General features: G+C 40.4%; 2 protein-coding genes across 3 annotated transcripts in view; both read right to left on the reverse strand.

Moving 5' to 3' along the window:
- Positions 1-1,520, reverse strand: part of commd10 (COMM domain containing 10) — a 4,814-nt gene extending 3,294 nt beyond the window's left edge. The window contains exons 1-3 of the mRNA XM_052107872.1: positions 1,398-1,520; positions 932-1,022; positions 744-851 (exon numbers count right to left, since the gene is read on the reverse strand). Coding sequence (XP_051963832.1) covers positions 744-851; positions 932-1,022; positions 1,398-1,426 — 228 coding nt within the window. The 5' untranslated portion in view covers positions 1,427-1,520. The remainder of the gene's footprint in view (positions 1-743; positions 852-931; positions 1,023-1,397) is intronic.
- Positions 1,521-7,415: 5,895 nt separating this feature from the next.
- On the reverse strand, positions 7,416-20,933 carry LOC127630397 (AP-3 complex subunit sigma-1). Of its 2 annotated transcripts, XM_052107871.1 has the most exons (7): positions 20,742-20,933; positions 18,588-18,679; positions 18,390-18,501; positions 16,644-16,715; positions 12,162-12,269; positions 10,992-11,033; positions 7,731-7,868 (listed from the first exon to the last, which is right to left on the reverse strand). In XM_052107871.1, exons 1-6 carry the CDS (start codon positions 20,808-20,810, stop codon positions 10,998-11,000), a joined length of 489 nt encoding a protein of 162 aa, XP_051963831.1. In that variant the 5' UTR covers positions 20,811-20,933; the 3' UTR covers positions 7,731-7,868; positions 10,992-10,997. The 2 variants fall into 2 exon arrangements, with proteins under 2 accessions (XP_051963830.1, XP_051963831.1); XM_052107870.1 differs by lacking the exon at positions 10,992-11,033 and having other exon boundaries at positions 7,416-7,868.
- Between the last annotated feature and the right edge of the window lie 370 nt (positions 20,934-21,303).

Below are 21,303 nucleotides of genomic sequence, written 5' to 3' on the forward strand. Positions count from 1 at the left end.
TTCAGAGGCCTACGACCAAAACGTCAGATCGCCACCAAAGAGTTGCCACTACGGTCGCTGATGCTCGTTAAGTGATCTGAGCCGCGTCTGAGCCGCGTCTGAGCCGCGTCTGAGCCGCGACTTGAGCAGTCACAGACGCTGGGATATTTCATGCCATGCTTCATATTATCACCATATGGTCTTGTAGGGTGAGCAATGCAACGACAAGCGCAAACTGCTCCAGCCAATCACATCTGATCATGCATTTGATCATAATTATGTTTTATTGTAATAAACTAACAAGTAAGAATTTTTTACAAATAAATATATGGTCACTACTTGACATTTTGATGTTTTATTTACCTCAAATTTCTTTCCCAATACAGACAGAGACAACCTGCCCACGTCTTTCCAAATACCGTTGCTTCTTTTGTTGTTCAGACAAAATCAGTGGACAGCAAGCTGATCGTAACATCTCAGTTTTCTTCTCCCGGTGTTGGCCGGAGATGCCTCTTGGTCAAATAGCTTGCGTTCTGTTGTGCAGTATGTGCGCAAGAAACTTTGTTTGCAATGCGAGTATTACAGCGACTCGGGTAGTCTGACAGTCGTGTAGTGAGAGCGCGGCTTTAGCACATGCTTACATGAACATACCAGAAGCTCATGGCCATGCCCACTGACTTAAAGCACCCCGCTAACACTCCCACAGTTCAATCAGAAATGAAGTGAATGAGTGAATGAGGTGTTGTGAGTGCTGCTGGATTGACCTGCTCGAGGATGAAGGACACAGTTTCCAGCAGCAGATGAAGAGTTTGTTTGTCCAGAGATAAAGCGCTCTGAAGCTTCTCCTCCTCGTCTGCAGTGAACGAGCGCTCCTATAAACACACAAACCATTATCAGACACCTGTGAATGTTGAAATGTTCATTCATTCATTCATTAGGGTTTGACACAGACCTTCAGATGAAGTTTCTGCAGGATTCGAGTCAGAAGTCGTGACAGTTTACTGCTGTCAATGGAGTTGATGTGAGCCACAGCTGCTTTAATACTGCAAAACATCATTAACGACAACATTACATCAGGCGATGAGTAAAAGACCTTTATATAAACATAAACTATTATAATGGATAGATGGTGTGATGATAATAATTATTTATTATTGACAGTGTCGTCTAATAACATCAGCAGTACAGATTAAATGACTGTATCTCCCAGTATATTGTATATAGATCACTGTGTGCATTAACATTCATTCATTCACATTCATTCATCATACGCTTAATTCAAAGCGACTAACAGTGTATGACCGTATAAAGATGAATATAATCACAATCTCCGCGTCACATGAGAACACACACATTTACGGTGAAATACGGTGTTCTGCTTCAGTATCGTGATGGTCAAATGTGCATTTTTATTTTACCTCGGCGTCTCTGTTATTATTGAATTCATCGTCAGTTTGTTTTGATTATTTCCAACTCAGGAGACACGAGCACTTCCGCTGCCGGTCACATGACGCGTGACGTAAGCGCACACGCAATGAAATACTGTACAAAACACAAATGACTGGAGGAACCGTGTATGTTTATTTCTTGAGATGAAATGGGAATATTTTGTTGCTTTTCTTGAAAACGGGAATAAAAAGGAAACATTCGCCATGGTAACCACAGTTCCCACCAAAAAACATGGTTATAATTGTTGCAGTTTGGTATCAGCCACCAGTGTCATATAAATAAATGTATCAATATTTTTGGTGGAAACTTTGTTTACTATGATCAATTTATGACTAAAACTGAACCAGAGAATGAGAAATTAAATAAAACTGTGTGTATATATATATACACAGTGATCAGTCACAACATTAAAACATTAAGGGAGTGGTGGTGGCATAGTGGGCTAAAGCACATAACTGGTAATCAGAAGGTTGCTGGTTTGATCCCCACAGTCACCACCATTGTGTCCTTGAGTAAGACACTTAACTCCAGGTTGCTCCGGGGGGATTGTCCCTGTAATAATTGCACTGTAAGTCACTTTGGATAAAAGCGTCTGCCAAATGCATAAATGTAAAGGTAAAAGCACCTGCCTAATATTGTGTAGGTCCCCCTCATGTCACTAAATCAGCGCCAACCTGCATCTCAGAACAGCATTCAGAGATGATATTCTTCATCACAATTGTACAGAGTGGTTATCTGAGTTACTGTAGACTTTATCAGTTCAACCCAGTGTGACCATTCCCTGTTCACCTCTCATCAACAAGTGTTTGTTTTTAGCATCATTCTGAGTAAATTCTAGAGACTGTTGTGTGTGAAAATCCCAGAAATACTCAAACCAGCCCGTCTGACACCAACAATCATCCATGTCATTATCTAATCAGCCAATCCTGTGGCAGCACTGCATACAATCATGCAGATACGGGTCAGGAGCTTCAGTTAATGTTCTCATCAACCATCAGAATGGGGAAAAATGTGATCTCAGTGATTTGGACCATGGCATAAATGTGAACTTTAGATAGATTTAGATTCCTTCACTGTGGTCTAATCATAGGTGACATTTGACCTATGTAGTAAACACATTTACATTTACATGTATGCATTTGTCAGATGCTTTTATCAAAAGTGACTTACAGTGCACTTATTACAGGGACAATCCCCCCGGAGCAACCTGGAGTTAAGTGTCTTACTCAAGGACACAATGGTGGTGACTGTGGGGATCAAACCAGCAACCTTCTGATTACCAATGTATTATACAGAGCACTTATTACAGGGACAATCCCCCCGGAGCAACCTGGAGTTAAGTGTCTTACTCAAGGACACAATGGTGGTGACTGTGGGGATCAAACCAGCAACCTTCTGATGACCAGTGCAGTGCTTTAGCCCACTATGCCACCACATTGCAGTAGTCCACCCTACTGGTGATGAATGCATGAACAAGTCTCTCTAAGTCTTGACTGGATACAAAAGAAGACTGTAAATTGTCCAAGTAGCCATTTGAGATTAGGAATCTGTTCATCTGATTGAAGCCTTTTCAATGATTTTGACAATGAAAGGAAGATTTGAAATTGGTCTGTAGTTGTTCAATATCGAGTTATCTAGATTGTTCTTTTTAAGAAGGGGCCTGACAGCTGCCGTTTTAAGGGACTTGGGAAATGTGCCTGAAAGGAGTGATGCACTTATTATTTCTAACAGATCTTTTTCAGACAGTTAAACTATTATTTATCCAGGGTTTTGCCATCAATTTCCCCAAAATTAGACCTAGTGACTCTAAAAGGAGAAAAGCAGAGGCCCTAAAATTGATCCCGGTGGCAATCCATACATTAACACTTTGTTGAAATAAACAAAACATATACACACAGAATCAATGTAACTCCCATCATTTCCCTCTCCCCAACCCCACCCCTCAACAAGTATCCCTATGGTCAAAGCCTAAATACACCATGTACACATATAAGCAAACAGACAAAAGAAAATATTTCAGAAAACTAAAAATATAAAAATCAACAAAGAGAAAAGAATTCCACAAAGAATAGAAATTACAATTACTACCACATTTCTGTTTCTCACCAAATTATCATACGCATCTAATCTGTTCAAATGCTGCACCCCTGCCCAAATCGGTGAACCATTCTTGAAATGAGGGAATGCCAAATGACTTCCATCCTCTAAGAATGATCTGTCTGCTGATCAGTACACTAGATTGGACCCAGCTTTTGTATATTGTCACCTACTTTAATAACTGCCCCATCACCCAATATACACAGTCTAGGGCAGATATGTGAGTATCTACAGTCAGGTCCATAAATATTGGGACATCGACACAATTCTAATCTTTTTGGCTCTATACACCACCACAATGGATTAGAAATGAAACGACCAACATGTGCTTTAACTGCAGACTTTCAGCTTTAATTTGAGGGTATTTACATCCAAATCAGGTGAACGGTGTAGGAATTACAACAGTTTGTATATGTGCCTCCCACTTTTTAAGGGACCAAAAGTAATGGGACAATTGGCTGCTCAGCTGTTCCATGGCCAGGTGTGTGTTATTCCCTCATTATCCCATTTACAAGGAGCAGATAAAAGGTCCAGAGTTCATTTCAAGTGTGCTATTTGCATTTGGAATCTGTTGCTGTCAACTCTCAATATGAGATCCAAAGAGCTGTCACTATCAGTGAAGCAAGCCATCATTAGGCTGAAAAATCCAAACAAACCCATCAGAGAGATAGCAAAAACATTAGGTGTGGCCAAATCAACTGTTTGGAACATTCTTAAAAAGAAAGAACGCACCGGTGAGCTCAGCAACACCAAAAGACCCGGAAGACCACGGAAAACAACTGTGGTGGATGACCGAAGAATTCTTTCCCTGGTGAAGAAAACACCCTTCACAACAGTTGGCCAGATCAAGAACACTCTCCAGGAGGTAGGTGTATGTGTGTCAAAGTCAACAATCAAGAGAAGACTTCACCAGAGTGAATACAGAGGGTTCACCACAAGATGTAAACCATTGGTGAGCCTCAAAAACAGGAAGGCCAGATTAGAGTTTGCCAAACAACATCTAAAAAAAGCCTTCACAGTTCTGGAACAACATCCTATGGACAGATGAGACAAAGATCAACTTGTACCAGAGTGATGGGAAGAGAAGAGTATGGAGAAGGAAAGGAACTGCTCATGATCCAAAGCATACCATCTCATCAGTGAAGCATGGTGGTGGTAGTGTCATGGCGTCGGCATGTATGGCTGCCAATGGAACTGGTTCTCTTGTATTTTTTGATGATGTGACTGCTGACAAAAGCAGCAGGATGAATTCTGAAGTGTTTCGGGCAATATTATCTGCTCATATTCAGCCAAATGCTTCAGAACTCATTGGCGCTTCACAGTACAGATGGACAATGACCAGAAGCGTACTGCGAAAGCAACCAAAGAGTTTTTCAAGGGAAAGAAGTGGAGTGTTATGCAATGGCCAAGTCAGTCACCTGACCTGAATCCGATTGAGCATGCATTTCACTTGCTGAAGACAAAACTGAAGGGAAAATGCCCCAAGAACAAGCAGGAACTGAAGACAGTTGCAGTAGAGGCCTGGCAGAGCATCACCAGGGATGAAACCCAGCGTCTGGTGATGTCTATGCGTTCCAGACTTCAGGCTGTAATTGACTGCAAAGGATTTGCAACCAAGTATTCAAAAGTGAAAGTTTGATTTATGATTGTTAATCTGTCCCATTACTTTTGGTGCCTTAAAAAGTGGGAGGCACATATACAAACTGTTGTAATTCCTACACCGTTCACCTTGTTAGGGGTATAACAGTTATGACCCGGATCAGATATGGAGAAAGGAAACCACCAGGAGTCAGAAGTTCAATCAAAGAATCCAAAATTTACTGAAGAATAGTTTGCAGTGAAATTGGTACAGCCAGCGGCAAAGTCTCACGAGGAGATCGAAAGCTAACTCATACATTACACAAAATCTTACATCAATTATACCATTTGCAAGGAGTACATTCTATTATTTCACTCCTGATTGGCTAACAGAGCATAAAGTCACAACATATAGATAGCTATAGCACATCAACATTAATCAGCGCAATTGTCATCCTGGCCCGAGATTTACATCTGAAGTGACCTCGCAGATGGTCTCGGGCGTCTTCGAGTCTGCCTGCTGTGTCTCCCTGGATTCAAAACCTGGGTAGAAGGTCAATACGCACACACGAAACACTGACGAACGACAGTGTTTCTCTGTGCACAAGGGAACCAGAGCACACATTTATCAGGTCATTTAAGCCAAAACAGTGAGATAAGAAATATTCACCCCTCAGGCAAAGGAGAGGAAAGAAATAATAATAGAAAATCACACTTCTACTTATTCAAGTAGTACTGCATAGGACTTTAAACCATATACTTAATCATAGAAAAGTAACGATCAAACACAGAACATATGTTTAACATTCTCCCTGCCCCCTCTCATCACAGCTAAGCTTATCCCCAAAGGACCTTCAGACTACGGGCAGGACAGAGAGAGAGACTCTGGAATGTTCCTTAAAAGACACTAGTTAACATTCCAACACACATATGATTCAAAGTATATTTCAGTTATGCATAAGAAAATAGAATTGATTATGTGATCATGCATATAGTTAATTCATCACTTTATTAAAGAAGTTAAGGAACAGAATATAGATAGATATTGATATAAAAGGATATATATATATATGTATTGATATATCTGAAGAGCCAAGGGATTTTGACCCTCACCCTTCAACCTGATTTGGATGTAAATACCCTCAAATTAAAGCTGAAAGTCTGCAGTTAAAGCACATGTTGGTCGTTTCATTTCAAATCCATTGTGGTGGTGTATAGAGCCAAAAAGATTAGAATTGTGTCCATGTCCCAATATTTATGGACCTGACTGTATAACCTCACCCAGACTCTTTCCCAGAATTCTTGAATCTTAGCACAGAACAAGGCGTACCCTTGCATTCCTAGACATAGTTTTAACATGTTTAAAAATTCTTTCCAACTCCACATCCTCCAATATAGTACAAATCTCTTTCCTATAACCTCTTAAGATCTATGACGTCTCCATCACCAAGACTCTTCTTTAATGAGGAATAATATACTGATGCTTCATGCCCCTTTCCAAAGGCTGTGAGCACCATACAGAGAGTGTCTGCAGATTTAGGGATCTGCATACTACCACCAAAAATAGTACAAAGTAGATGGCCCATTGGAAAACACCTGAAAACTCCCAAATTGCTGAATCATATTTCCAAATGACCTCAAGCCTCCGTGTTCATAAGGTCACCAAGCATAGCAACATCCATTCATTCTTTCCAGCAAAAGGGGGACGTGTTAGTACACAATTTGGGGTTCAACCATACAAGGAAACATTTAGGTAAGTATCAAAATTGAACGTACAAGAAACTTTTGTCCATACTGCATGTAAGATTGAAATAATGGGATGCATTTGTACTTCTCAAGGCAGTTTGATAGAAACACATTGCAATGGTGAGATTGTGGTAAGGACCGCTCGTTCAATGTTGTCCCAGGGAGGGACTCTCTCAGGTGGAAGAGACCAATGGACCAGGTATCTGAGACTAAAGGCATAGTAATAAAACACAATTTTGGGGAGGCCTAAACCTATCAAATTGCTCTATCCACAGCAAACACTAGATCTGACAAAGGATTTCAGTATATGGCCCTGGTGATCTATATACTGTTGCAAGAACAAAAGACAACAAAGATTTTTGTATTTATTTCTGACATCACATTAAGCATTTATCAGTTGAAATTAATTCAACCGGACCAGCAACATCTCCTCCTCGACCCTTCAGATGAGACTCGTGTTTATAACAATAACCTGGGGGAGTAGATTCATTTAAACGAATATATTCACTCATGGTAACACTAGAGAAAAGACTCGGAAACAACCGTTGCAAGAAAAAATAGTTTGATACTTTATTTTGTTGCAAAAAGAAAATACATGCCGCTATTTAAAACCAAAGCAAAACTATTTGCATAAGAATAGAGAAGACAAATAATTTATAAAATACTCTGAATACATACAGTAAAAGACCAGCAATATAATTTAGGTCATTGAGATATTTCCATACTGGAATGTTTGTTAGGCTGATGTTGAAACACACACACACACACACACACACACACGCAGATGAAATAAATACTTCATTTACAGTCATCACACAGTACCTTCATTATCTGGGCTGTAATACGATATTTGTTTGTGGTAAACACAGTTGGATTGTGTGCAGCGTTCACTATTTAAATGACGGCAGGTTTGGCACTTTGATGCTGATGTCTCCGATGTTGATGTTCTTGGGCATCTCTGGGAGGTTCATGTTTTTTACGGCCGATACGGCACGTGCCGGAGCTCCTGCGATACCAGCCTGTATGTGCAACAAACACACAGTTAAACACGGAGAAAGTGTCGCACACAGCACACACTGACTCAACACACACACAGACAATCACAGTCAGTCACGCTGAACGATAGACTCATGACATCACAGCTGTGCGCATGCAGGATCTCACACTGCACCTCAGATCAACAGATGGGCAAAAGTATAAGGATGAGGGTGGGAGATTTTGGAAAGCAAAAATGGGAAAAGCCATCAAGATGTGACAGAAAGCAGATCGACTGCAGACTGAGATGACATTAGAATATACAAAAGCCATTTATAGGACTCCGACTAAATGTAAATATCAACAATAAAATCTTCACTGGACAAATTAACGCTAACATCTTCATTTCAGCAATGGAAATACACCAGTGAAAATGCTCATTTGTACTATCACACCTGGAGTCCTGAGTTTGAATTCAGGGCGTGCTGAGTAACTCCAGCCATGTCTGTTAGCAACCACACTGGCCTGGTTGCTAGGGAAGGTAGAGTCACATGGGGTAACCAAATTGGCCCGGTTGCTAGGGAGGGTAGAGTCACATGGGGTAACAATATTGGCCCCGGTTGCTAGGGAGGGTAGAGTCACATGGGGTAACCAAATTGGCCTGGTTGCTAGGGAGGGTAGAGTCACATGGGGTAACCAAATTGGCCCGGTTGCTAGGGAGGGTAGAGTCACATGGGGTAACCAAATTAGCCCGGTTGCTAGGGAGGGTAGTCACATGGGGTACCCAAATTGGCTCTGGTTGCTATGGAGGGTAGAGTCACATGGGGTAACCAAATTGGCCCAGTTGCTAGGGAGGGTAGAGTCACATGGGGTAACCATATTGGCCCCGGTTGCTACGGAGGGTAGAGTCACATGGGGTAACCAAATTGGCCTGGTTGCTAGGGAGGGTAGAGTCACATGGGGTAACCAAATTGGCCTGGTTGCTAGGGAGGGTAGAGTCACATAGGGTAACCAAATTGACCCGGTTGCTAGGGAGGGTAGAGTCACATGGGGTAACCAAATTGGCCTGGTTGCTAGGGAGGGTAGAGTCACATGGGGTAACCAAATTGGCCTGGTTGCTAGGGAGGGTAGAGTCACATAATTAACCAAATTAGCCCAGTTGCTGGGGGGGGTAGTCACATGGGGTATCCAAATTGGCCCGGTTGCTAGGGAGGGTAGAGTCACATGGGGTATCCAAATTGGCCCGGTTGCTAGGGAGGGTAGTCACATGGGGTATCCAAATTGGCTCTGGTTGCTAGGGAGGGTAGAGTCACATGGGGTAACCAAATTAGCCCGGTTGCTAGGGAGGGTAGTCACATGGGGTAACCAAATTGGCTCTGGTTGCTAGGGAGGGTAGAGTCACATGGGGTAACCAAATTGGCCTGGTTGCTAGGGAGGGTAGAGTCACATGGGGTAACCAAATTGGCCTGGTTGCTAGGGAGGGTAGAGTCACATAATTAACCAAATTAGCCCAGTTGCTGGGGGGGTAGTCACATGGGGTATCCAAATTGGCCCGGTTGCTAGGGAGGGTAGAGTCACATGGGGTATCCAAATTGGCCCGGTTGCTAGGGAGGGTAGTCACATGGGGTATCCAAATTGGCTCTGGTTACTAGGGAGGGTAGAGTCACATGGGGTAACCTCCTCATGGTGGTGATTAGTGGTTCTCGCTCTCAGTGGGGCGTGTGGTGAGTTGTGTGTTGCCACGGAGAATAGAGTGAAGCCTCCACACATGCTACGTCTCCACGGTAACGCACTTAACAAGTCATATGATGTGCGGATTGACAGTCTCAGACGCAACTGAGATTCATCCTCCTTCACCCGGACTGAGGCGAGTCACTACGTCAAAGTCAAACTCTTACTAGTTTTTTAACAGGAGTTTAATAGTGAGGATGTCTTGTGATAGTTTGATTGACTCGGTGGGATATTTCAGACTTCAGTAGAAATCTCACCCCACTGACTTCAATATAAGTGGATCTGTTGCAAACACTTTTTCATAAACTCAGTGAAAATGAAATCAACAGCATGTAAAAGATCTTCATAAACACATGTCTACAGCACTAAACCTCACGAGATATAAAGAGCAGTTATAGAATAATCTGACATTCACGTGTTTATTAACAGCCTCAATTAAAAACTCCAGAATGAGTCCGAACGCTCCTACGACAGGATGACACGGGTCAGAGTCCTGAGATTCAACTACAGCTGTTCTTGTCATGCTGAATTCAATCTTGATTTTCTGGTTGATTGTTGTTTATCAAGTATTCAGATCTTTAGTTTGTGTACGAGGTTGTTTATCAGTGACGTCTGTTTTACTGGTGAAAATCAAACTTAAAAAGATGGATAAACAAATGAAGATTAAATGATACTACAGGTACTAACTAGTGCACACTACTGAGTAAAGACTGACTGACTCATTGAACCCTTTCAGATCGGACTGATCAATATCAAACCCTGATTGGAATACAATGCACTTTATTGATCAGTTATTAATAATCAAATGTTCCTCAATCAGTCAGTCTTTACGGTCAAATGTTCAGCTGGAGCAATGCATCATGGGACAGTGTTCAGACAAACAGTAAAGAAGAGAGTCGTGTACTTACCATTTAACACTGTATTTAACCAACAATATTTCTGTGATCTACTCTGGAGAAATCTAGCTGCACGTGCTACACGTCTACTGGATTATTTCTAGAGAATTCCACAAAATATTCACAGAATTCTGCTCTAGTCTCTCCTGTGATCCTGAGCACCAACATTCACACCAGCTGACCACAAAAACACTCAAAGTGTAACATTGAATTCCCGTAAACCAGCGATGAGCAGCTGAAACAGTTCAAATGATTTTAGAACTCTGTTTGTTAAATCATCCGTTACAATGTTTCATGTCACTGTATGTGACTGTAACAATGACAGATTTGTTCTGATCACATGTGAATATTATTTGAATAAGCTTTAATCTATATAATGGTCTTGTTCTATGATATCGTTCTGTAGGTATACGAGGAGTTTCTCTAGTAAACAGGCTCTTGGCGTTTAATGAGCGCTGGTTTAGTGTTTTAATGGAGGATTTGAATGTTGTTCCAGAGGATGACACTGTGTGACAGTCACTGAGTGGAATTCAGCAGTACCTGTATCTACCTGTCCTGTCTGGGACACTGAAAGATAAACGTCTGTAAAGAGAGAAACGCACAGAACTGCAGACGGTCAGGAGAGAAAGGAGAGACAGTTACAGCAGATATAATACAGTTTATAGCACAGAGACCCACTGAAGACACACACACACACACACACACACACGCACACAGATGTCACTCGCTATACAGACTCAACTACAAGTGACCGCTTCATGAGTTCAGTTCACACTGTTTGTTGAGCCCAGTGGCGTGAGTTTGGGGCGGGACTATCTATTTGAGTGGCAGATGAGGCAGTGTTTGGGAAACCTGTCTGAAAACATTATTTGTATACTTCAGTTTGGAGCTGAAAATGCACACCTCACTTTTAAATTAAACGCAAACTAAAAATATCAATCTCCCTAAATCCTGATCTTTTGCTCTCTATGCAACCCTCGACAATAAGAGTAAATCAATCACTGTATTAATCACGCGAACAGGCCAAATGCAACACAGGAATGTCATCACAGAGGTCAGAGGTCAAACTGTGGTCAGTGCCGGTCTACAGTGAGTCTTTAAATGAGGAAACAGAGAGAGAGAGAGACATTCACACACTGAACATGATTCTCCTGTCAATCAAATCTACTGTATTAGTTATTCTGACATCATGAACAATTAAAACGTTTAAAAATAACAAGAATCCAGCGGATCATATTTCTGTGCAACGCTGAACTGCAAACGTCATCTTAAACATCAAATATTACAGTCCAGCTGACACTGCAATTAAACAGGTGTGATTATAAACATTCATAAATGTGCTGATATTATTTGACCAGTGTCTTATTAGAACAGACATTTGAACACAATATTCATTTGATTGAATCAGGATCATTTCTCAGTGTGTGAACAGAAAATCTGCATCATATAAAATCATCACAAGAATATAAATGATCGACCTCCTGCTCTGATGAAAATGAATCAGTTGCGTTTGGAGTCACAGCGACTCTCGAGTGAACGATTCACTGTGAGAATGAAGCTTCATTCAGATGATGCGGAGCGACTCGAGTGTTCATCTCAAAGGCACAAGCCAATCATTCATCTTTCATCACAGATGAACAGCCGCAGCGCACACTCACACACACACACACACACACACACACACACACACACACACACACACACACTGACCTCTGACTTCTCCATCTTGTTCTGCGCATCCACCTGTGTGATGATTTCACTCATGTTGGTTTCCAGCACCATCCCGCCCATCACCATCTCTGCCAGGATATTATGAACCTGCACACACACACACACACACACACACACACACACACACAGTCAGCAGAAGTACATGTGTGTAATGTTGTACAATCGTGTGTAAAAGAGAAGTATTGGGTCAGAATAAAGCTGTAATTCAGTAAAAACTAGGGATGTCCCGATCCGATACCTAGATCGGTATCGGCTTCGATATTGACGTTTTTAGACGGATCGGGTATCGGTCTGACGAGCCCGACCCAAATCCGATACTCTGTGTTAGTCATGTTCGTTACTGTCAAGCTTAAAAAATGACATAAAAGAACTGTTAAAACACCATTAAAGCGGTTCATATGACTCGTGCATTTTATTCAAAGCCACTTGAAGACACGCGATAGCTCTGTGAATTGCAATAGGCTGTGTTTAATAAGTAAACATATAAATGCACGCGCAGCTATGGAATGATATTCCAGACATTATTCAAAAGGAATTGCACATTGTATTTGCAATTGCGTTTTCAATTTGTGGACGCATAAAATGTGACATAATCCAAACGCAATTGCAAATCGCGCATTACGGTTTGCATTTTCGTTTAAGTGAACGCACAGTGACTGCCAGATTTCAAATGGAAAAGCAAAGTCGGTTTGCAACTGTGTTTCCCATATCTTACGAGTTTTGGCCCTGTCATATTTAAATAGCAATTTCAATTACCACGTCTGCTTTTTCACTTTCTCAGCGTCGCGTATGTAGCCAGCCAAAACTCAAATGGAATACTAATTATTTATTTATTTTTTTTATTGCAATATTAACAAACAGAACAAGACGATACATACAAGAAATATAAACAATCTTTCAAAACAAAAGAGAAATTATGGTTCAGAATACATTAAGAGAGGAAATGTGAAAGAAATGTAAATATATTCAACAATAGTCTAAAAAGAAAAGAGAGTAAGAGAAGAAAGAAAAAAAAAGAAGAAGAAGAGGGCACAAAAGAAAAAAACATTAAGAGAGAATATTAAACATGGCACTAATTCTGGATGTTTTCATTGCTTTCTTGTTAACAGAAGTTGAAATTGTATTTAAATACATCTTCAATTCTTCTTTGAAAAAGCTAAAGTGGGGTTTACTTTTCATATATTTACATTTATGGATATGAAACTTTCCAATATATAAAAGAAGGTTTATACAAAAACATGCATTAATTAGATTCTTGTCTTTAACATAAAATCCAAAAAGAATGTGTCTATATGATAAAGAAAAGTTACATAAAACCTTTTGGACAATCAGAGCATCAGTATTGTTCCAGAAAGACCGAGTAAAAGACATTCCCAAAACAAATGATCAACAGTTTCAGAGGAGGCTTCACAAAAAGAGCAGGAAGTATCAATATCATTTCTACATTTCTTTAAAAAGTATTTAACTGGATCAAATCTATGAATAATTTTATAGGATATTTCTTTAACTTTATTAGTTAGAAAGAATTTCTGAGGAAGTGACCAAACATATGACCATTTAATATCATCAAAAGGTTATTCCAATAAGAAATGGAGGAAGGAATTGAAGTAACAGGGTCCAAAAATAATGAGCTAATTTTATAATTGGATTTATGTATTGAAAAACAAACAGAACCAACCACAGTAGATTCAGGGCTAGGGGGAGAAACAGAAGTCACTGTAGCACTATTATTGTTTCTAAACAGCATACAGATTTCCAAAGAGATGGCCTTGAAAACTATATTACATTCTTTACTAGATACTGGGAATTGGTATCCTGAAACAAAATCAGAATAACTAAATAAATGACCTTCACTATCAAATAGCTGGTTTACTAATATCACCCCATTATTGAACCAGTTTTCAAGAAATAAAGATTTCCTCTTATGAAGAATATTACAGTTGTTCCAAATTAAAAAATTGTGTGGTGAGAAATTATGCTTGTAAATAAGTTTCCAAGCCATAAGCATCTGCTGATGATAACTGGAAAGTTTGACAGGAAGTTTACTAATTGAATAATTGCACATTAAAAGAAAATGTATACCTCCTAATTGAGAAAAAATATATCTTGGGATTATACTCCAAATAGAAGATTGATTGTGAAGGAAACGTTTAAGCCAATTCATTTTCAAGGTATTGTTAAGAGAATCAAAATCAATGAAATTTAAGCCACCTTTATTATAAGAATTCAAAATAACTGATTTTCTAATACTCAAATGGAATACTAATTCCCTTAGTATTTCCATTTCCGATGCCTTACACAGAAACCTGTCAATCAGGGTCAAGGGTGGGATTATGCTATGGGGCGTGTTTGTCTTGGGAAGTGACATCACTCACAGTCGACGGTCAAGAGGTGATGCCCTGAACAGACGCCGGTTTATCAAATCAAATCACTTTATTGTCACACATGTACACAAGTGCAACAGTAGGTGAAATTCTTGTGTGCAGTTCCGAGCAATATATCAGTCATGACAGTGACGAGACATATACCAATTACAGTAAACAACATACTTACACAAAACAATTTACAAATCAAATGTACACATACTTACACAACACAATAATTATATACAACGTACAGTAAACAATACACACAATATACTATACAATAAGTAGGAGTATATGAAATATATATCTATGAAGTTGTATATTGAGGAGAATATGTTGACAGTCCAGTGTGAGATTATAGATTAATAAAGTGCAGTGCTAATTATTGATCCTGATAGACTGTGAGTGATGTCACTTCCCAAGACAAACACGCCCCATAGCATAATCCCACCCTTGACCCTGATTGACAGGTTTCCTGTAAGGCATCAAATGGAAATACTAAGGGAATTAGTATTCCATTTGAGTTTTGGCTGGCTACATACGCGACGCTGAGAAAGTGAAAAAGCAGACGTGGTAATTGAAACTGCTATTTAAATATGACAGGGCCAAAACTCGTAAGATATGGGAAACACAGTTGCAAACCGACTTTGCTTTTCCAGTTGAAATCTGGCAGTCACTGTGCGTTCACTTAAACGAAAATGCAAACCGTAATGCGCGATTTGCAATTGCGTTTGGATTATGTCACATTTTATGCGTCCACAAATTGAAAACGCAATTGCAAATACAATGTGCAATTCCTTTTGAATAATGTCCGGAATATCATTCCATACGCAGCTTCAGCCCGTTAGTGAATGGTGCTTCGGTTTACACACACGCGCGGCTATTTATAGCCTTCACACGGGCACAATATTTGAGCGCTACAAACGAACATCTCAGATATAGATGCTCAGCAGTTCGGTTCACTTATAATATGGACTTAGAACGGCACTGGAGGTGCATTTAACCAGAATATAAATAAGAAGCGAATTAAACTTGTAACGCTTGGACCGGATAACTCGAGAGAACTCGAGGGAAGAAAGAGCTTGAAGGCTGAAATGCTGTATCACGCACATTTAATGACACGTGCACAGGCAATGCAATCTTCTCATACATGAGAGCTACTCTTCCTTAGCGTCACAAAACTTATAAAATAAAATATACAGAAAAAAGGGTAGAGCACGTCTAGCATCTACAATGTCCTCATCTCATCTCCAACCATGTCATCACGCATAGTACACGTCATGAGTGACGTAACCATCTCTCTTAAAGGGGCACACTGCATTATAATGTGATAAACATGAATACACAGTAGCGATCGTTACAAACTGTGAATAAAAAGGGTGAGGGTTTAAAAGTTAAAGCTGTCATGTAGAGACTCACAGCAGAGATATGAACTCTGCAGGGTTTATTGAGCAGAGGATTGAAACCGTGATGTAAACATTGTGAGTAAATCCAGTTAAGCAGAGTGGCAAACAGCAGGTAAGTAATATCCAGACAGTGTATAGATATGATGAAAGAGATAACTCAAAACAATTTTATGATACATGCAGGCAATAATGAAGACACATGTTTGACATAGTATTTCTGAGACTCCAGAACTTTCTACTATCGATGAGAACAGGCACAGAGTGAGAGAGAGAGAGAGAGAGAGAGAGAGAGAGAGAGAGAGCGCGCGCACACACACACACACACACACACGGGTGAGAAAGCGGGGTATTTATGCAGTCATTGATTAGCCACTAATGATATGCAGGTGCGTGTAATCAGAACTCAGGGAGTGCCAGTATCCAGTATGCTAGTTAATAATAAAGTGTTTCTTAATAAGCTATACATTTATATTGAAATAATGTGTAGTTAAAGGTTTGTGTTTCTTTACATATTAAAGAGTACACCCAATTATTTTCACACAATAATGTAAAGATATTATAAACTGATTATGCAATAAAACAACACTGGTATCGGATCGGTATCAGCCAATACTGAGATTTCCGTTATCGGAATCGGATCGGAAGTGGAAAAAGTGGTATCGGGACATCACTAGTAAAAACACCTTTACCTTATCCATATGAAAGATCAGGTCGAGTTCACACACATTCTCAAAGCATTTGTCCAATGTCTCCACGAACACCTGCGGAGATCAACACAATGTGTGACATCACACACACACATCTCAAACATGACAATATTAAAGGAATATTCCGGGTTCAGTACAAGCTCAATCGACAGCATTTGTGTCATTGTTGATTACAACAAAAATTAATTTCCACTCTTTCACTCCTGTGCACTGTTCGTCCGAATCAATGTAGCGTCTTCAATTAAAATGGAACACGTCGAAACAAAAAGTGACACTTGTGACGTTCGCGGTCAAATTTGACCAACCACTGGAAACACAGGGCAATTTTTGAGGGGTAATTTGTCAAATTAAATCAATAATTCAGCCACAATGCAGAACACATAATTCATGTTGTTATAACAGGATCAGTGGATCTCTGCTGCCACCTACTGGTTATTCTTGTCATGACATGATTTCCAACTCATGTAATTGCTGTTTTTTGGCACCAGATGGCAGCAATCTGCCCAATACATGACACGTTCATCTTTAACTTATCGAAGTGTAGGGTTATACTGTAGTACAAGTAACATAAATGTGCTTATTTGCATATGCTAATTAATGGTGTCATAGAGAAATTGACAGTAGATTAGATCTAAATAGCACAAAATCTCTGAACTGAACTTTTAGTCAGTACATGTCTCTGCTAAAAAAACATTTTTATAATTTTCAGTCAAATTTGATTATAAACAATGCAAGTGTGTGTAAAATGAACAGTGCACAAGGAATAATAACAATGCAAGTCAATGGGGTTTAATCTGTAAACATTAAAATACTGTTTCACAAGTATAGACACAAGACATAAACAATATGTGTGTTAACATGATTTTACTGTCATTAAATCACTTATTAACCACATCTGTGTGAAGTTATTGCCATTAACAGGATTACAGGGTTTCACCGTCATGGCGAGTTGCATTATTGGATATTACTGAACTCATAATGTTAGCGAGCAATTTTATCACACTAAAATCATGTAAACGTAAATCACATTTAATGCTTATATCTTTTATCCAAAGTGACTTACAGTGCACTTATTACAGGGACAATCCCCCCGGAGCAACCTGGAGTTAAGTGTCTTACTCAAGGACACAATGGTGGTGACTGTGGGGATCGAACCAGCAACCTTCTGAGTACCAATGTATTATACAGAGCACTTATTACAGGGACAATCCCCCCGGAGCAACCTGGAGTTAAGTGTCTTACTCAAGGACACAATGGTGGTGACTGTGGGGATCGAACCAGCAACCTTCTGAGTACCAATGTATTATACAGAGCACTTATTACAGGGACAATCCCCCCGGAGCAACCTGGAGTTAAGTGTCTTACTCAAGGACACAATGGTGGTGACTGTGGAGATCAAACCAGCAACCTTCTGAGTACCAATGTATTATACAGAGCACTTATTACAGGGACAATCCCCCCGGAGCAACCTGGAGTTAAGTGTCTTACTCAAGGACACAATGGTGGTGGCTGTGGGGATCAAACCAGCGACCTTCTGATGACCAGTTATGTGCTTTAGACCACTACGCCACCACCACTCCAGTAATTGAGACTTCTGCTTTTTTTTAACAAATGAGGGACAAGAAAAACTATTTTTTGTGGTAATCAACATTATGCCACTAATGCTGAGGATTGATCATAACTAGCACCTGGAATATTCCATGAAATCCATATGATGAGCGAGTTCACCTGAATGAGATCCAGAATGCCGAGTTCACTCTCCGATGAGTCCACACAGAACACAAAATACAGAGTGGCGTAATGTCTGTAGATCAGCTTATTTTCTGACCCACCGATTAACCTGAACACACACAAATGCGACACGATTAGCGGAGTGACATTATTAAATATAAATCAACATCATGTGTGTGTGTGTGTGTGTCTTACATTCCCCCCTCGAGGAAATTACACACATTCTCGTCTCGTTTGGACACCAGATGAAAGGTTTCTCTAATAATCTGCTGTTCGGTGTCTTCAGTCTGTTGGAGAATGAATTACATTAGGAAATAAACACCATACAGTTCCTCCGTCTGACCAGCAGGATCATATCATGAGCGCTTATAAACACACTAGAGTGTTATAACAGACTTTATATATGATTCACTTTGGTTCTTCAGAAGTCTTTAAAGCACATGGAAGTTTATGACTGAGAATGTAACAAGAGTAAAATTGTTGTGATTTTGTATGTTTTTATACTCTATAAATCATCCTGATTGGATAACTGTTGATGTTCAGCACATAAACATCGTTTGACCCCATCAGTCACAACAGACCCGGTTCACTCGTGACCTCTGACCTACAGTATCCCAGTAACTCTGTACTGATGATAAACACTGTTACTCTTGTGATGTCACACGTCTCATTATACAGCAGCTACTCAACATGATCATGTGCACAATAAAGACATTATTCCTCATTTAACATCATTCAAAAACATGTCTTTGGTTAATTAATCTGTCGCAACTTTTAGCTTTTTCATCTTTCCGTGTGTGTGTGTGTGTGTGTGTGTTTGACTGTGTGTGTGTGTGTGTGTGTGTGAGAGAGTGTGAGTGTGTTTGAGTGTGTGTTTGAGTGTGTGTGAGTGTGTGTGTGTGTGTGAGTATGTGTGAGTATGTTTGAGTGTGTGTGTGTGTGTGTGTGTGAGTATGTTTGAGTATGTGTGTGTGTGTGTGTGTGTGAGTGTGTGTGTGTGTGTGTATCTGTGCAGGTCACATGAGCCAGTGAAAAATGATCATGTAACTCGAGAGAATGTGTGAAGAACAATCACCCTGATCAAATGTCAAATTGTTCACTGTCATCAATATTTCACAGACTGCAGTCCACACACACACACACACACACACACACACACACACACACAGACATACAGACACACACACACTCACACACACACACGCTCACACACACACACAAACACACACACAGACATACAGACATGCTCACACACAGAGAGAGACAGACATACAGACACACACATGCTCACACACACACGCTCACACACAGAGAGACACACACACACACACACACACATACACACAGACATACAGACACACACATGCTCACACACACACGCTCACACACAGAGAGAGACACACACACACACACACACACATACACACAGACATACAGACATACAGACACACACACACACACGCTCACACACAGAGAGACACACACACACACACACACACACAGACATACAGACACACACACGCTTACACACAGAGACACACACATGCTCACACACAGAGAGACACACATGCTCACACACAGAGAGACACACATGCTCACACACAGAGACACACACACACACGCTCACACACAGAGACACACACACGCTCACACACACACACACACGCGCGCGCACACACACACACACACACACACACACACACACACACAGAGACACACGCGCGCACACACACACACAGACAGAGACACGCGCGCGCACACACACACACACAGACAGAGACACACGCGCGCGCGCACACACACACACACAGACAGAGACACACGCGCGCGCGCGCGCACACACACACACAGACAGAGACACACGCGCGCGCGCGCACACACACACACACACACAGACAGACATACAGAGACACACACACACACACACACACACACACACATACAGACACACATACAGAGACACACACACACACACACACACACACATACATACAGACACACATACAGAGACACACACAAAGAGAGACAGACATACAGACACACACACACACACACACACACACACACACACACACACACATATACACATATACACACATATACACACACACACGACTTGTTTATGTTCTGCCAACAAATAAATGTTTCTCCAGGAAATAATCAATTAAAGAATGAACCACATTAAACTCTTTCAGGAATGTTAATGAATGTGTTTCGGGCGTTTTAATTAATATGAGTTTAAAAAACGACCTTTCAAATTCTTTGCAGATCAACTCTTCACACTGACATTAATAAACCGGTTTAAAACTATAATAATCATCTTAAATAAAGAGCAGATTCTTTACTCACGTAATGCTCGTAGAATTTGGACAGTCGAGGTTTTCCATGATTGTTAAATATCAGAATGGCTTTTATCATGTTTACCGGGTATATTCGGGTCCAGCAAAGGCGGAACTCGTCGATCTTTAAAGATTTATAATATTCAAATAATCAATAATCAGAAGCTGACGCTCACGGAAACGCGCGTGCCATCAGAGTGACTTCCGCTACAGTGAGAGCGTCGCAATGACGCAGCGGCTCTTTCAAAATAAAAGTCATCAAGAGCAGACATAACAGATTTAAAGGGACAGTTCACCCGAACACAAATGAAGATTTATAGAATAATATTTCAGCTCTGTAGGTCCATACAATGCAAGTGAATGGTGAACAGAAATTTGAGGCTTCAAAAGGCACATAAAGGCAGAATAAAAGCAATCCGTAAGAAAAGTGAAATGTGCTGTTTTCTAATTGTGAACTTTCCAATGATTTACAATGATTTGAGCATATGTTTGACAGTTTGTGTAGAGTAAATAATCATATTTCATAAGTAATGGAAACAGAATACTTAATTTGTTTATGTTGCCTGTATGCA

This window comes from Xyrauchen texanus, chromosome 37 (assembly GCF_025860055.1).
Source record: "Xyrauchen texanus isolate HMW12.3.18 chromosome 37, RBS_HiC_50CHRs, whole genome shotgun sequence".
In the NCBI taxonomy this organism is placed as follows: domain Eukaryota; kingdom Metazoa; phylum Chordata; class Actinopteri; order Cypriniformes; family Catostomidae; genus Xyrauchen; species Xyrauchen texanus.

Coding starts and splice junctions, on each gene's coding strand:
- LOC127630397 (XM_052107870.1), bottom strand. CDS start 20,810: ATGATAAAAGCCATTCTGATATTTAACAATCATGGAAAACCTCGACTG. Junction 12,270..16,643: donor TGATCTTTCATATGGATAAG/GTAAAGGTGTTT, acceptor GTGTGTGTGCAG/GTTCATAATATCCTGGCAGA. Junction 7,869..12,161: donor ACAAGATGGAGAAGTCAGAG/GTCAGTGTGTGT, acceptor TTGCACATACAG/GCTGGTATCGCAGGAGCTCC.